At 42.3% G+C, this 18,364-nt stretch overlaps 2 protein-coding genes across 7 annotated transcripts in view; both read right to left on the bottom strand.

The window, feature by feature from the left end:
- EPB41L4A (erythrocyte membrane protein band 4.1 like 4A) overlaps positions 1–11,513 on the bottom strand; it is a 252,054-nt gene extending 240,541 nt beyond the window's left edge. For all 6 annotated transcript variants that reach the window (XM_019450505.2, XM_019450508.2, XM_019450506.2 and 3 more), the window contains exon 1: positions 11,117–11,513. In XM_019450505.2, coding sequence (XP_019306050.2) covers positions 11,117–11,215 — 99 coding nt within the window. In that variant the 5' untranslated portion in view covers positions 11,216–11,513. The remainder of the gene's footprint in view (positions 1–11,116) is intronic.
- The window catches only part of LOC128778382 (proline-rich protein 36-like), a 75,492-nt gene continuing 68,553 nt past the window's right edge, over positions 11,426–18,364 (bottom strand). The window contains exons 7-8 of the mRNA XM_053907671.1: positions 11,917–12,719; positions 11,426–11,539 (exon numbers count right to left, since the gene is read on the bottom strand). Coding sequence (XP_053763646.1) covers positions 12,009–12,719 — 711 coding nt within the window. The 3' untranslated portion in view covers positions 11,426–11,539; positions 11,917–12,008. The remainder of the gene's footprint in view (positions 11,540–11,916; positions 12,720–18,364) is intronic.

The following is an 18,364-nucleotide window of genomic DNA, read 5'->3' as shown; positions in this document are numbered from 1 at the left end:
AATAGTACCAAGACAATTCAATAAGAAAAAATAATCTTTCCAAAAACAAGGTAGGACAACTGGATACCCACAGACCTATCTATATCTATGAATCATGGACCTAAATGTAAGAATAAGGCTATAAAACCCTTAGCAGAAAACATAGGAGTAAATCTTCATGACCTTGTGTTAGGTGACAATTTCTCAGATATGACTCCAAAAGCACAGGGAACAAAAGAAAAAATAAACTGGGCTCCATCAAAATTAAAAGTTCTTGTACATGAAAGGACACTGTGAAGAAAGCAAAACAAAAACCCACAGAATGAGAGAAAACATTTCTAAATTAAATATCTGATAAGAGACTTGTATAAAGGACATATACATCCTTTAAAAAAAAAACTTTTATACTCAATGTTAAAAAGACAACCCAATTTCAAAATTTGGCCAAGAATAAACATCTCTCCAAAGAAGATATACAAATGGTCAATAAGCACATTAAAAGATGCCCAACTTCATTATTCATCAGGAAAATACAAATCAAAACCACAATGAGATAACACTTTACACACAATAGGATAGTTACAGTCAAAAATACATATCATAACAAGTGTTGGTGAGAATATGGAGAAATTGGGAACCTTACACGTTGGTAGGAATGTAAAATGACACAACCATTATGGAAAACAGTTTGGCAGTTCCTCACAAATGTTACACCCATCAATTCCACTCCTAGGTATACATCCGAGAGAAATTAAAACCTATGTCCATATAAAAACTTGAACATGAATCTTCTCAGCAACATTATTATACTAGCCAAAGTCCATCAACTATTGGATGAATACATAGATAAAGCATATCCATACAGTAGAATATTCAGCAATAAAATGACATAAAATACTGATACATTAGGAATGAACCTTGAAAGCATTATGCAAAGTGAAGGAGCCAGTCACAAAAGGCAACATACTACATGAACCCATTTCTATGAAATGTCCAGCGTGTGCAAATCTACATAGACAGAAAGATTAGTGGTTGCCTAGCTAGGGGGGTGTGGGTGGGAAGGTTAGAAAGACATATGGAGTGGACCGCTACTAGGTATGAGGTTTCTTTCTGGAGTGATGAAATGTTCTAAAATTGCGGTAATGGTTGCACAACTCTGTGGATATATGAATTGCACACTTTTAATAGATGAATTGTATAGTGTGTGGTTTATATCTTAAAACTGTTTTTAAAAACTTAAATTAAGAAATTAAGCAGTCAAGCAGGTGCACTATTTGTACCCAGGGAACCTGGGCAGTAAAGAGTAGAAAGATGTCTTTGCTTCCTCAGGTTCATTCATTTATGTCAATCTAGAGGTATCTTTTCTTATTCAGATTAACTCGTGGATACCTACTACTCCTTAGGAACTGGGCTTGACTGAAGATATCCCATAAAAAAGACTTAGTCCTCTCCCTCAAGGCTTTCCATCTCTAATACAACAGCTACCACTCATCAGGCACGGAACTAAGGGTTTCACATGCAGTATCTCAGAATAAGGTGGAAGGCCTACCCTAATTTTCAGATGAGGAAGCAGACTCAGAGAGGGTAAATGACTGGCCAAGTTTATAGTTTATTTAACAAATGGGAGGGAGACCCGAAGCCACATCTACCTAGACAAAGCCCATGCTCTCTTCACTTTACTATATTCCTCCCAGGGTGAGGTGGACAGGACAGCAGAGGAACTGCTGCAACGAAATGCAGGCTTGATCAGGATCAGAAGAGGGCCTCTCCTGTGCTACACCAAGGAGAAGTCTTCAGAAAAGGTCATAGCTCATTGAGGGCTGGGACTTCAATCAAACAAGAGGAAGCTGGGTGGGGCTTTACAGGCTGAGAAAAAGACACAGGCAAGGGAGAATGTGGAGCATTCAGACTTGGAAGCATCTCAATCTGGCTACAATACAAGATATGTATAAGGAAAAGGTGAGAGAAAGAACAGAGGGAGGTGAGTCCGATCACCAAAGGGCAGGAATGCCGCCCTGCGGCCACCATGAAGGAATTTAAACCTGAGCTGTAGGGGTCGAGATGAGAAAGACCACCCTATAGGTAATCACAAGGAGTTAATGCTAGAGACAAGGGCAGTGGTGAGAAGGCTACTGCAACTGTCCAGCTGACACCTGAGACAGGTCTAAACCACGGCAGGAGTAATGTGAGGAGGAGAAACAAATCTGGAAGGTGTTCAGGAGTTGGCAATTCCAACGCCTGGACGGATGTGGAAATTTAAGGAGAGCATGTGTGCCAGAATCCTGACCCAAGGGATCGAGTGAACACTGTCATGGCCAACAACACCCACAACTCCCTCCTTCCTTCCTGACTGGGCCTCTCCCCCACGAGGTCACTTGCCTCAGGGAAACTGATTCCACCCCCACCTGGCCCCATGGAGGATACGGCACCCCAAAGGTGATCCCATTGCCATTATGGCTCAAGAACGACCACAAGACTCCTGCTAAAAGGCACAAGGGGAGGTCTGCTGAGGGACTTCTGGAGGAAGTGTCTTCTCTCCTAAAAAATAGGCCATCTCTACTCCTATCTCACATACTGCCATGTACGATTATCATCTCCACAAACGTCTGCTACCACCTGCTGATGACACCCTCCCAAGATGTCAGAGCACAGAAGAGATGGAGAGAAGCTGGGGCCTTGATGTCATCAACCCACCCTCAACTCCTATCCTTGTCCCCAGAGTCCCTGATAGGTGAGCAAACAAATTTCCTCATATTAAAGCTGTTTGCAGTCAGATCTCTGTAACTATAAACCAAAACATCTTAACTGGTAAAGACCAAGTGTGGTCTCATTCACCAAACTAGGCAGCACAGAAGGAGCAGGACTAGAGGGAGCAAAGGGGTAGTGATGATGGGCTTAAGCATCTTGTGTGATAGCCAGTGGGCAATCAGAAGTAAAATTCAGGTGAGAGGAAGGAAGTCTGGCCTAGGGGTACAGATGTAGAGTTTCAGCCTTCTAGTGGTAGCTGAGGCAACGTGAGGCGAAAGAGATCTGACAGATCACTTGTATCTATGAATATCAACCACCCTATTCCCCAATTTCTAACACCCACCCACCCCCTCAGAGAGACAGCATCACTTTGGGCAGGAACAAGGGGTTAGATATCACAAACTGGAATTCACAAAGAAATTTATTAGCAAATAATAGATCGTGCATAATAATAACTATCATTTATTGAGCACCTTTTAATCCTATGTGCCTACATTTTTTTCTCAAATTCTACAGTCATCCAGCAGCTATCATGCCCCCCAACTTACAGATGAGGAAGCAGAGCCTAGTTCCAGGGAAGAGTCACGTGGCCAGTCACAAGCAGAGCAGGGTTTGAACATGGGATGGAGGTGGTGAGACAGGAGAGGCTGAAGGTGGTCACACAGCATCCAGGTTAGAAGCCTGATTCATGTGTGACACATGAGGGCCATGACTACGTTGGGATCATTAAGTATGGTAGAGAAAAACCAGTTTTGACAAGTGATAGTTAAGGTGACAGAGGCTCCAAGACTGCCTCTCAAACTCAGCTCTGAATGAAGACCAAGGTGGGACCCAAAACTCAAACAGTCTTTGTTAGGCTAGCCCAGGAATCTGACCCTCTCTCGGGCCACTGTTTGTCTGGAAAGCTGTATTCTGGGACACCATCCCCACAATGCCGGGAACCCCTGGCATCATAAACTGTGGTTTCTCATGTTCTTACGCATGTCATTTCTAAACAGTCTGTTGCTACATTTGGTTCTGTCTTCAGTCTTGGTCGGCTAATTCCTCCCCCACTATCTGACCTTTTGGTTATTGTCCATGGGGGCTAGCACTCAGCACCTCTTGGTTTTCCTTGCCTGCCACCATCTCCCTTGTCCTAACTTCCTCTTGGCATCTCAATACCCTTAGAAACAAACTTCTCACACATTTGGAAGCCACTGCTAGGCCCTTTCATGTCTTCAGGATTATTATTAGGAAAGCCTCTGGGGGAGCCATCTCAGCCTTTGGGGAATCTCCTAAGCAAAATGTTTAGTTAGAGTAATGGATTAACAGTAGGCAGCACTAAGGAACAGTGGCTGTTCCACTTAAACAAACAAACAAGAACTACATACATGGCTCAGAGGATGCAAGAATGCAATCCACATTTTTTAGAATGGTACAGACTCACCAAAATGTAGTTAACGGGCTTTTCAAGTCATACACTAAACGGGCTGGTTCCTGACCTTAACGCACCTAGGCTATACCTAAACAAGTGATGCCTGGTCAATCTTAATACATGAAACTTAGAAACACATCTTGTGATGCAGAAGAAAATGGCAGTTACTCATTACAACCCAAAGCAGGCTGGTGAGGAGCACTGAGGCTGAAATATTGCAGACAGCTCAGACAAAGCAGTCAACCCCAGAGAAGCTGGAGAGGCATGGTAAATCTGACCTCTGACTTGTCATGTTTGTATCTGGTCTGCAGAAAAATACACTGTGCATAGGAATTGAAAACTTATTTGTCATAAAAACCCAGTATTTGAGGCACCTGGGTAGGCTCAGTCATTTGGGTGTCTGACTCTTGATTTTGACTCAGGTCATGATCTCGCGGTTCATGACATTGAGCCCCGCATCGAACTCTGCCCATGGAGCCTGCTTGGGATTCTCTCTCTCTCCCTCTGCCCCTCCCCTACTTGTGCGCTCGCGCTCTCTCCCTCTCTCAAATAAATGAAACATTTTAAAAACATAATATCTAACTTTTGACACTGTCTGTGCCAGTAAGCCTTACAGCAGTGTCAGATGAGGTTTACGCAGCTTCAAGAGTAAAATGGGTGGCATGGCAAGATAAAAATTACACAATGGCCCCTGATTGTGTAAACCCACACCGTGAAACCAACGGACTATGTCCTCACGTGGTTTACAGAATAGGAGACAAGAAAAAGTAACTGATGTGTGAGAATCTATCTTCCACTCTCGAAACATGCCCCTCTTCCAAAAGACTCAAGTTCTAAGTGGAAAGTTTCTTTATTTTAGAAATAAAGAAAGAGAGAGACGGAAAGACGGAATACTAACCTCTATGATACAAAAAAGGTATGATTCGGGTTTTCTGAAAAAGCCGCTCATCAGCTGTTCAGTGTGCTGCATACATTCAGTCCACAGCACCATCTCATTTTCCACCCATTATCAATATAAAAATTAGAGTATCTTGGCAACAGACTTTTCACAGTGAGGTTTACTTTATTCTGAGACCTTTTCTAGTAGAAATAAAATGGCAAAGGAACCTCATTATCCATAAGATTTTCAATGTGTCCTGTTCCAGCTGTAACATCACTCCTTTCAACTCTCTATTCAAACGACAGTTAATAAGCATCTATTGCATGAGGTGTGTAGCTCTAGCGGCTAGGGGACCACAGGTAGGGGCTCACAGGCTACCGGAGGAGACAGATGTATCCAGAAATAATGCTTGCAATGCGCTAAGTGCTATTACAGGGCGTATGTGAGGCCAGGACTAGCACTTAAGTTTGCCTGGTCAGCCTGGGTTGAAGGCTTCCTGGCAAGTAGGACACTTGATTCAAGTCTTAAAGGATGAATCCAGAGGAGTGTGTACTTAGGGAAAGGTAAAAGGGTGCACCACTCAGCAGGAATCCAGTGCCTAAAAAGGCACAAGAGTCTGGTACGTTTGGGAAAGTGAACATTTCCATGTATCCACAGACCAAGTCATTTGGGTAGGCATTCAGAACTGCTAAAGGTCTAGATAAGGTAGGGTGCTAACGCAAACAATGCAGTTTGGAATTTATGTCTTTTGCCCCTCAGGAGACATTTGGTAACAGCTGGGGATATTTTTGGTTGTCGCAAATGGACAAGAGGTGCTACGGGCATCTCATGGGTAGAGGCTAGGAATACAGTTATCCCACAATGGACAGGAAAACCTCCCACAACAAAGAATTGTCTAACCCTACACTGAGATACAACTTGACACAAACCATCAGAGAAGAGTTTCCCATTTTCTTTGTAAGTGTCTTAATAAAAATAACAAACTACTGTCCATCTGCTGATCAAAAGAAGAGTCTGGACCTTTGTCTCTACTATATAGATTTAACTTTATCACCACCTACTATGGTCAGAATGTTTGTGTGCCCCTAAAATCCATTATGTTGGAAGCCTAACCCCCAAGGCATTAGGAGCTGGGGCCTTCAAGATTACTGCTCTTACAGAAGAGGGCCAAAAAAGCTCCACAGCCCCTTCTGCCATGTGAGGGTACACAAGAAGTTTTTCACCCAGAAAAAGGCCCTCACCTGACCATGCTGGACTATGAGAAATAAATTTATTTTGTTTATAAGCCACCCAGTCTACAGTATGGGTTATAGCAGCCCAAATGGATGAAGACACCACCCATGCTCAAGAGCAACAACAGCTCTGTATTATCATCATCATCATCATCATCATCATTATCATTATTATTGTTAGTAGACTATGTCCAACTTGGGGCTTGAACTCATGACCCCAAGATCAAGAGTCGCATGTTCCTACAACTGAGCCACCCAGGCGCCCCCAACAGCTCTGCATTATTTGAAGTTTAGTTCAAAGTCAGTTCAAGTTTAGCATTACAGAATTCAAGAAAAATTATATTAACAGGACTAAAAAAAAAAAAGTGTAGTCCACCAAAAAACAAGGAAATTAGAAGCACTTGGAGAAGGACAGCCATTAGCTGCTGGAGGTAACCGACAATGCTTCTCCCTCAAACTACTTACAAATCACTTTCAAGCCATAGATGATAAATGGTATTTTTAATAATTTTTTCAAGAAAAAAAAACTTGTTATAAAATTGAAAGAGCATTTACAGTTTGGGGATCTTGATAAGGCTGTATTGTAGAAATGCAATTTGCCAAGAAAGCAGAACTTATGTACTCTCAACAAAAAGGTAATTTATGTGAAGTAATGGATGTGTTCATTACCTCAGTGGTGGGATGGTGGGAATCCTTTCACAACTTATATTCTACAAAATCATGTTGTACAGTTTAATTTCATTTGTCAATGATACCTTAATAAAGCTGAAAACAGTTTGAATAATTTTAAAAACAAAAAAGAATCTTTGAAGGAGGATTAATATAGGAGTCCATCTTAAACAGACACAACATGGACATTCTATTTGAATTTCAGAAATGAAGATGCAGCGTCAGTGAGGGCTACATCTAACCCAGTCACATCTAATTTACCAACCAATCAAGACCCACAGCCAATCTCACATTAACAGTAATGTTGGTGTACGATTACTTGCTTCATCTTACATTTATCAGGTCCCTGACTCTGTATCTTATGAGGCTGATGTTAAAAGATACAGGTATTCACCTATATACTTAATATGATTTATGAACCACTACTGCTTTTCACTGTCTTCTCAATCTTCTTAGGCATTTTCCTCACCAGTCCAAATGGACTAAAAATTATAATTCTTGGTAACCGAGATGCATATAATTTAAGTCTTCACTTTCTGTTTTTCTAGTTTATTAGGAAGTTTCTGATTGAAGCATCAAAACTGACTCACAATATTCCCTCAGAAACCTCAGGATGATTAGGAAGTAACTTCATTTAAAAGTTAATGGGTAAACTGTACCCTTCAAATGTGTGAAATTGTATATCTCAATAATGCCTTTTAAAAAGTTAATGGAATTTCCATCTTGCTGTCATATTGGTTTCATTAATTTAGTCAAATACAACAAGGGGAAAATGAGCACGTCAGTGTTTATTACATTACTGCTCAGAGCACAACAGCCTCCCTGAAACAAAAATACTAATCCAGTTCATATTTGTAGCAGCAACTTTGAGGACTAAATTTCTAATCAAACCTTGTGATTTGTTTTTCCCTGAAAATCTTTTGCTAATCAAACATCAACTTACACCAGTAGTTTGAGCTACAGTCAAATTTTGCTCTCTCAGACAATAAAAAGAAAGACCCTTAGTCCCCCAGCACAGAGAGTGACAAAGGACGTAACAAAAGTTTCCCTGAACAAACATTGCTCAAAAAAAACCAAAAGACCAACCACAGCAGAAATGCTTACTTAAATAAACAACAGAGATAGCAGCATAGAACAAATAGCTAAAAGCTATTGTGTGGGGGTCAACACACCACCAATAGCTTTCAGTTTATATAAACCTTATTTATAAGATTCTTATAAATCTTAGGGCTCAAACTGCATGCCAAAGACTTCCAGCTTGTCAAGGTGAGGTTACCTCTAAAAAAAAAAAAAAGAAGCACATTTCTCCATAATGTTAGTATGAATACAAATATATTATGTTTTTTTAATAGAAAATTATTTTCCATTTAATTGCTACTCATCTTGACATAGAAGACGTGTAACCATCGTCTCAAGGCTGAAGTGCCTTTCCATGGGAACAAACACATCAATTTTTTTCTTGTTGATGAAAGACTTTGATCTAAGTTGCAGAAAATCACTTCATAACTAACTTTGTAATGGGGTGCTTCAACAAATCCAGAAAGTGTTTTTCAAAATGCCACACAGAAAAAATGTTTTACCATGCTTCTCTATTTTTTCTACTTAAATTTACTATAATTAATCTTTTTTTAAACTCACAATACATTATTATAACAGTAATACAAGCAAATTCTTAAGTGACTATTTAATAATCAGTAAAATTCCTTCCATGAAAGAATGAAATAGGTGAATAATTTTAATGCAAAATTAATGGTCTTTATTTCATCTGAGATAGAGTATGGAAAAGGGTCATCTCAAAATGTTAGAAAATACTTTTTAAAAACAAAAAGATTTTTCTATTTTAATTTCAGGAGGGAAATGGGCTAATTGATGTCATATGCTTAATTTTGACTTTAATGATAATAAAAGTTTTCAAATGTACTTTTCCAAGGGGAAACACCATTATAGTTATTGGCTATTTCATTTACATTTTAGTTTACTATTTCACTCATAACTAAAGGAGTTAAAAAGAAAACGCGAAGTATGTACAGAATAATATACACATATCCATTCAACGTTTGAATACCATCTACACGTGAGATGCTGTTCGTACATTATTACATTTATAAATACACATATGTGTTTAATTTAGTACATACCACAAGTAGATAGGTGCTTAACACATGCATTTCATGGTAGCCTGGTAGTTACAGATAATGTGGTTAACTTCAGCAGACAACATCTGTGTTACACATATGGCCATCAAAATAATCGTGGCATGCTTTTGTGACACTGAAAGAGGCCAAGCCTGTTGCAAAATGATTACTTCCAACAAAAGCCTGCTTAAATTATTGTTTAGTTAAATGGCACATATCCAAAATAACAGCATTATAAAGTTGCTATTGCCTTTGAATCACTCACCAATTTTCAACATATTTGTAAAACAAGATAAGCGCCATCAGGTTATAAAAAGCAATTATGGATCAGGATTTTTTATTCATGCTTCTTTGACAAAATTATTCCATTTGATCCCGAGTCTTGGCTGCTCTCTTGACAGAATAATGTACATGCTCCACAGCTGACAGGGATATGGCTTTCATGATTAAATAGGAAGCTCACACTCCAGATGACTTTATAGACTTTGCACTTCAGAAAGATTTCTTTGTTGGTTTAGTATCAGATCATCCGTTATCTTTTTCTAATGGTTTCTTTCCCCAAGCCAAAGAGAATCTATGTATTATCAAAAATTTATGGGTTTTTTTTTTATTTTTGCCTATTTGCACAGTACACCAAAGAATGTTACATCATCTTGAAAAGTTCTTTTCCTGATTTCATGGGGGTGGAGGGGTGGAACATAAAGAAAGGTGAAAATATAAAATATGAAACACCCTTTTCCAAGAGTCTTTTCCTGGCTTTTAAAGGAAACACCAAACGAGAATCTGATTGACTTTTGCTTTTTATAATTACTGGAAAACAACTGCTCAAAACAATTTCCTAAAGGAAGGGTTAACTTTATCTTGTGACTTTAATTGATCATTTTTGCCCCCGCCCCCATCTCCAGCAGAAGAACGACACCTGTGAAATTAGAATTCTGTACACCAAGAATGGTAACATCAAAGCTGAAGCTTTTAGCCAGGAACAGTTACTCTGGCGTGCATAAAGCTATGTAAAAACTGATTCACACAAGGAAATGACCAGGGCCTACGCCATTAGGATTAACTTCTGACATACAAGACTAGAAGAGGATATTGGCAGCTTGAACTTCTTTCTCAGACCTCCAGCATTGCCAGGATGGAGAGTGGGGGACAATAGTGGGGGGGGGGGAGGGGGGCGGTAGCCCCTCACCAGACTCAGCTGCTAAGGTTACTTAAAAAGCTCCCGTGATTTAAATACGGAGAAAGAGAAACAAAACGTTCCGAATTCCGATCACCTTTTGGTAACTACGTGGTTGCAAGAGCAAAACAAGCGCGCAGGCGCGTCGGTCAGGTTGTCAACCATAAACATAAGAACTCTTCAAAATTAAGGAAGTGGATCTCTGCAATCTCCCACAGCCTTTTTGTTTGGGTTCTCTAGGTTAATAGTAGTGATTCCATTTTAATGACCTACAGACAGGCGCAAAGTTATTTACCGAGTCGCTTTGAGAGATGTTTACTTAAATATGGGGATAAAACCAGTTCGCTTGTGGAACTGGAAATTATCTTCCGTCCAAACGTAGCATTACTCATCTACAAACCCAGGGAACACAATCACAGCCACCCAGTAAATGTGTTTCTGCGAGTCAACTAGATTACTTCCCCAATGACACTAACAGAAAAAAGCCTCAACAAGGCCACGGGAAATCGTGCCTTCAACACTGTATTCAGCCTGTATATTCAGGTTTGCGCGTCTTTGGAGCTGCGGGGGCCTTAGATGCTTTTGGAGGAAACCGGTCCGGGGAAGAGTTTGGGTCTCAGTTGCAGGACTGTGGGTTGCAGCTGAGAGTCGATGAGCGAACACCCTTTGAGACGTGAAACTTACTTCCCTTTATGAAGGGACTCGAAGTGAATCCACCCCGACACGTCCACACTCCACCTGAGAGCAGGGCAGCTGCGGCTCCTTCCCACCGCGCAGAGAGCAGTCGCTGGCCGAGACCCGTGACAGCCCTCAGACAAAGCCTAGGACCCCCGCGCCCGCCCGGCTGCCGATCCCCGGAACACGCCCCCGGCCCGCGCCTACCTTGATGCCCTGCTGCTGGGTGGTGAGGGTTAACTTGGATTCATTCAGAAGCAAAACTTCGCAGTAAAATTCTTCTGGAACAGCGCAGAAGCAGCCCATGTTGGCTGTGGCCGTCTCCAGCCAGGAGAGAAAGCTGCGACCCAGGCGCCGAGCCGCCCCCTCCCCTCAAGCGCGAGGCATTAATTTATTGTCCGCGCCGGGGCCAGGGCGAGGGGACCGGTTCCCGGCGAGGTCCAGGGCCGCGCGGACGAGCCGCCCGGCGCCGGCTGGAGGGAAGGAGGGCGGAGAAGCCCGGGAGTCAGCGCCCGGGAGCCGCCGGGGAAGCGCCGGCGGAACTGAGCACAGAGGGCGGCGGCGCGTCCCCGCGCATCCTGCGGCTCGGGCTCCTCCGAAGGCGGGGGCGCCGCGGCCCCTCCCGCAGTCCTGGGGACGACAAAAGTCGTCTGGCAATGGGGGCAAAAAGCAAGAAAAGGGAGGAATGCGAGCTCGAGGCCCTCCCCAGACGAGGAAACCCTTGGGAGCTGTGCAGCCCCCTCCGCCTGTCCCCGGCCGGAGTGCTACCAAGACACCCGGCCTCCTTCCCCTGCGGAGTCCCCGGAGGGCTCCCACTTCCAGCTCCGACCCCACCCCGCAGCCCCCAATCCGGTCCGCCGACTGGGGAACACTCGGCTGTTCCTTTGTGTCAGGGGTACCCGCGACGTCCCAGTCCCACGGCAGGGCCAGTGGCGAGGATCGTCACTCAGTCTACCTCGGCCACCCAGAACCCCGAGAAGTATCGGAAAGGGCAGCGGGCTCCTTACCAAGACCGGCGAGTGCAAGTCAGCTCGTGGCGGGACGCGGCTCCCGTCTGGGGACCGTGAAACTCATCACGGGGGTTGGTGTGTGGCTAAGTTCAAGCTGGCCCTCCGAAAACGCCTTTGCTGCGGCGGCGGAGCGCTGCTCCTCCGGGATTTTCAGAGAAGTGGGGAGTCAGAGGGCTTGCGGGCGCGCCGGCGGGCGGAGAAGAGGGCGCCCAGGCTGGGAACGCGCTGGCGGGCGGGTGGGGGTGTGCCCTGGGCGCGCAGGCCGCGGCGGCTCCCGGGAAAGTTCTCTTGGCAGCGCGAGGGGTGGCGCCCCAGGCGGGAGCAGCCCAGGTGCAGCTGGGCCGGGCCCGAGTGTCTGCAGAGAGCCCTGGAACGAAGCTGGGGCCCAGAGGCCGGGAAGGGGCGCCCCTTCCGGGCGGGGTCTCGGCTGAGAGCGGAAGGCGGAGCGGAGGTGGTCCAACTGCGAGGTGCGGGCAGGTCCGCACCGGAACCCGCGCGCGCCACCCCGGCCGCTCGGTTGTTCGGAGCCCTGGTTCTGATTGCTGTAGCCGTTTCCCGGGGAGACGGAAGGTTGGCTCTAGGAAGGCCGGGCGCAGTTCTGCTCGGACCCTGGCGTTCGGCGCTCCCAGTCCCACGCCCTCCGCACGGCGGGTCGTGTCCAGGAGTGGCGGGCACAATAGCTCTGAGGCTGCAGTGACCCCTGGTGGGTCCTCGAGTCCGTGCACAAGCAGCCGAGGCTGAGCGCAGGATGAGGCCGGGCCCCGCTGGACTTCGGAGCAGGTGCAGTCGGTGCTCTCCAGCTGGGAACCAGCAGCGAGTTAATGCGAGCCGAGAGGACGTGGGCCGGGGTTGACGGTAGGCCTCCCAGAAAACTTCCCTACTTTATATTGAGTGTTAGAGCAAGAGCTTTGGCATCAAACATAGTTTTGAGTTCCCTCCTCTACCACTTGCAAGCTAGGTGGTCAAAACTCACAAAATTTGCTTAAAACCTAGGACATTAGTAACTTAAAAAAAATTTTTTTAAGAAAAAAAACCGAGTAGAATGGAAATGAACAATTTGCAACTTTAGAAGGAGTTTCCTTCCATAATGATTTTCCACAAAGGACCTTCTAAGGCTTCTCCTTTCCTGATATCTCAGCCCCTTCTAAACATGAATTAGCACAATCCCCAAAGTGCAATAGATAAACCCTCATGTTTAATGCGAATTTTACCTAAAGCTAAGAACCAAACCCTGTTGTATCTTCCAAGTCTTCTGTGAAATTGAAGCAGGTTTTGAATTCCTAATCAAATTCTGTGTCCAACTTTGGGCTGTACTGTCAATGTTTTGCCTGACATGAGCCAACACATTATTTTGAATTTTAGCGTCTTTACCTCAGGAGGCTTTTCTGTAACAGAACGTTCCTGACATAAATTACCAAATGTGATTGAAAGGCTTCATAACAGACTTTCATTCTTTACCACAATATCCAATAGGGTCACCTGGGCTTGCAAAAACAAAAGATAAAGTCCAAGTTGCAATGACTTGTTTTCCAGTTTAGAGTTTTGTTGCTACCTGTTTTATGCCCTTTGACTTTGTTTTGTTCTGGTTTTACCGCCAGTGGTAATGGAAAGGCTGGGGGTTTGAGGTGGGGGCAAGGATTCTGTTCCAGGCCCCTCAGGAGGGAAAGTACAAAGCTGTGAAGTCTCATACATAAGCCCTTTCTGAGTGAGGCGTTTTCTTTTCCATTTCTTTGTGAGAGATTGAAGAAAAGAAAAAAAAAATCTAACACAAAATTGGAGTGTCCTAGAGATAATAGGAAGATCCCACATGTTGTTTTCTTTTTTTAAAACAGTCTTATTGAGCTATAATTGGCATACAGTAAACTGCATATATTTAAAGTTTATAGTTTGATAAGTTTGTCATATGTATACATGAAACCACTGCTTCAATCAAGATAGCAAAGTATTCATCACCCCTAAAGTTTCTTCCTGTACCTTTATAATTTTTCTCTCTCATTCCTCACCACATCTCACCTGCCAGGCAACCACAGATCTGCTTTCTGTCAGTATAGCTTCTCTGCATTTTCTAGACTTTTCTATAAATAGGATAATAGTGCTAGCTTTTTTTTTTAAATCTGGTCTGTTTTCATTCAGCATAATTGAGATTTATCCATGTTGTTGTGTATATCAGCAGTTCATTCATTTGTATTGCTCAGTAGTATTCCTTAGTATGTATGAACCACAATTTGTTTATCCATTCATTTGTGTGCTTTTCAGTTTTTTACTATTAGAAATAATACAAATATTACAAATCCTGCTGCGATAAGGATTGTACCAGTCAGCTCAGGCCACCATAACAAACTGCCACAGGCTGGGTGGCTTAGACAACAGACACTTACTTTCTTATAGTTATGGAAGCTGGCAGTCCAAAATCAGGGTGCCATCATGGTTGCTTACTGGTAAAACCTTTCTTCCTGGTTTATAGATGCCTGCCATCCCACTGGGTGCTCACATGACCTCCTCTTTGTTGGGAAGCATGATAGTTAGCACAAGCCTACAGTGTCTCTTCTTATCAGGACACTAAACCTATTATATCAAGACCCCACCCTTATGACCTCTTTTAACCTTAATTACTTCATTATAGGTCCTACCTCCAAATACAGTCACATTGGGGGTTAGAGCTTCAACATGTGTATTTGGAGGGGACATAGTTCAGACCATACTGAGGATCCCTGTCTTTGTATGGACATGTGGTTTTATTTCTCTTGAAATAAAAAAGAGTAGGCTAGTTGGATAATAAGATCTACAAATGGCAAATGAGCACATGAAAAGATGTTCAACGTCATTAAGGAGATGTAAATTAAAATCACCATAAGTCACCACTACAGACCTTAGAGAATGGCTACCATACCACCATACCAGCATCAGTAAGGATGCAGAACAATTTGAATTCTCATACACTGCTAGTACAGATTAAGATGGTACAATCACTATGGGTAACACTTTGACAGTTTCTGAAAAAGTTGTACATAGACCTTCCACAGGATTTTGGAGGAGGGCTTTCTCTGCCTAGCCAAAGAAATAAATTAACAAGATACTATTCAAACACATTTCTCCCCAGGAAAATAGTATAGTTTTCAACATGTGCATAACATAATACAGCCAATTTAAAGCCTCGTGCCAAAGCCTTTGATCTCTTTTCAGAGATTTTTAAGAAAAATACTTTCTTTGGTCAAGATGACATTTTGTCATAATAAGCCTATGTAGATGAGTCAAATGACAAACAAGTTCATAGTAGATATAATATTATGGAAATATGTAGACCATCTGTGAAGGACTGCGGGAACTTCCATCCTGGAAAAAGCAATTTCACTCTACATGGAGCAAGCTCCCACCCCTTGCTGAAACATGCGCTGCAAAATGCCAGACAGAATTCTTTTTAAAGCACCATATTCCTTTTAGGAAGATGTCTTTAAACAGTCTATGTCTTTCATCATCCTTTTTAATTTTACATTTTCCAAACTTCAGAAAGTTAACTGTGATTTGCAAAAGGAAAAAACACCATATAAAACACTGACAGTAAATAATTTAATTACTTAACTACCTGAAGGCAATGCAGCAGAATCACCAGGAAGACTTATTAAAACACAGATTGCTGGCCCTGCCCCCAGAGTTTCAGATCCAGTACCTGTGAAGTAGGGCCTGAAACTCTGCGTTTTTAACAGATTCTCAGGTGATGCTTATGGTGCTGGTTTGAGAACCACTGCTCTAGAGCTTATCTCTCCAATAAATAATAAAAGTTGGTCCTAATTACCTATAAATAATTTTTTCAAAGGGGGTGTCTCATTCTGTACCTCCCTATCGATCTATCCCATTCATCAAAATAATGCCTGTCAAGGAAAAGAGTATTGAAGACCCTGCCAAGTGGCCATATCAGAAAAAGTAGTTTTTAAGGAAGATGAAAATCCCTGTTTTAGTTTTTGACATACTACTGCCTATTCTATTTGAACACCTTGCTCATTTTTCTTTCTAATATAGTATGTGCTCAGGCACATCCCGTTTTTAAGACCATCCTGCCTTCTGACTCACTTCATATATATGTCGCTAACCAGCCATTCTCTTCTCCTAAAGCCTTAGATCCCATTTACTGAAATGCCTCAAGGGTGTTACCCACATTTCAAGAGAAGTCATCTCCTAAAACAACAGTCTAATCTGTTTCTTCATCTTTGTGATCTCCATATAAATGTTCTTTGGGGTTTACTGAAAATCCTTATTTTGCAGTTTTTAATCCTTGTTGGTGAATGCAGTGATATGGCTTGTATTTAGTTTGAATGGTTTGGAACTTTCACTTTGAAAATACCCTAGTTTCCCTTTCACTGTTCATATATATGCTATTTTAAAAAAGATGGGAGCGGGAAAGCTAGTTGATAAGTCTAGTCCCGTTGGGGACTTTTTTTTTTTTTTTTTTTTTTAGTTTTTTAAACAACCGATTAACATTCTTTGCCTATTAGATTGAGAGAGATCCCAAGATGGCCAAGAGTGGGTAAAAAGGGCACTTTGATACATTGTTGGTGGGGTTGTAAATTGATTCAGGCTCTCTGGAGTGCAATCTGTCATAAATACAATAATTTAAATATGTGTACACTTTAAACCAGAAATTCAACATCTAGGAATTTAGAGATTTACTACAGCATGTTTATAATATTAACACTCTTTAAACAACCCACATGCTCAATAATAGGGAGTTGTTATATTAATTCTAGTGGATGTGTCTAATAGAATTTCCAGCAGCTATTAGAAAAGATGAAATGGATGTATATAACTGACATGGAAAGTTATCCAAGGTACACAGTGAGGTAAAAAAAAACAAAACAAAACAAAACAAAAAACAGCTTATATAATAGTGCATATAGAAAGGTCCATTTTTGTTTTTTAAAGAAAGTTTAGATTTTTTCACAATGAGCATTAGTTTAAATGAAAATAGATTTTTTTATATTAAGTAAAAGAATGTCATTAGTGGTTAACAAAATTAACCTTCTTTTAAAAATGAACTACTTTTTTTTGAGGCACCTGAGTTGCTCAGTCAGTTGAGCGTCCTACTTCAGCTCAGGTCATGATCTCTCAGTCCATGAGTTCAAGCCCCACATCAGGCTCTGTGTTGACGGCTCAGGGCCTGGAGCCTGCTTTGGATTCTGTGTCACCCTCTCTCCCTCTCTCTCTGCCCTACCCCCCTCCCCCCGTTCACACTGTCTCTCTAAAAATAAACATTAAAAAAATTTCTTTTTAAATGAACTACTTTTCTAGGTTCTAACCTGGACTCTAATGACTATTTTACCTGCTTTGTATATTCTTGTTCATACCCTGAATAAAGCATATCAGGTTAATTTCATTAACATCAATTTAATGACATGGATATTTATCCACCTATAGAAATTTGAGGAAAGAATGGGGAAATTAGCTTTAGTTATCCCACATTTTTTTGATTTTAGGTCTAACTAGCCACATGATCTTAAAGAAGTCCCATCATCTATGCCTCAGAATGTTCTTCTATAAAGGACCTGGGACTTGTATTCTGGTGCTTCTAGATCTTCATGCCCAGCATGCTGCTTTCCCATCCCTTTCTTCTGGAAACAACACATTGCCTTCTTGTAAGGGTGGTATCCCAGGGAAGGAACAACCCAGTATAACATCTGGCAAAAAAAAAAAAAAAAAATCTGAAGAAGTTGAGCTCTGAACTCAAAGTCTAGCCTTCTTATTCTGACATTAAGAAGTTGCCAAGGAAAACTGAAAACAGTCATTCATTCCAGGGTGGGAACATGGATGGTTGGTGGACAAGAACAGAGTAGAGACTTACCATTTTTTTACGTTCCCCTCTGTACATTTGGAATTTTGAATCCTATTATTCTGTACATGTATTACCTAGTCAGTACATAAATAAATATTTTTAAATAATTTTTTTAACGTTTATTCATTTTTGAGACAGAGAGAGACAGAGCATGAACAGGGGAAGGGCAGAGAGAGAGGGAGACACAGAATCTGAAACAGGCTTCAGGCTCTGAGCTGTCAGCACCGAGCCTGACGCGGGGCTCGAACTCATGGATCGTGAGATCATGACCTGAGCCGAAGTCGGACGCTTAACCGACCAAGCCACCCAGGCGCCCCTAAATAATTTTTTAAAAAATGAATTGTAGTTTATGATCTCATTTCCTTATATGGGCATGCATAGAATAAAGACTAGATTTATGTATGTGAAAATATCAACAGGGGTGCCTGCGTGGCTCAGTCGGTTAAGCCTCTGACTTTGGCTCAGATCATGATCTCACGGTTCGTGGGTTCAACCCCACATCTGTCTCTGTGCTAACAGCTTAGAGCCTGCTTCAAATTCTGTCTCTCTCTCTCTCTGCCCCTCCCCTGCTCGTGCTGTGTCTCTGTCTCTCAAAAATAAATAAATGTTAAAAAAAAAATA

The sequence above is a fragment of the Panthera pardus genome, unplaced genomic scaffold (assembly GCF_024362965.1).
Source record: "Panthera pardus isolate Hobbes unplaced genomic scaffold, ASM2436296v1 HiC_scaffold_2, whole genome shotgun sequence".
Taxonomy (NCBI): domain Eukaryota; kingdom Metazoa; phylum Chordata; class Mammalia; order Carnivora; family Felidae; genus Panthera; species Panthera pardus.
This window is presented reverse-complemented; position numbering and strand designations above follow the sequence as displayed.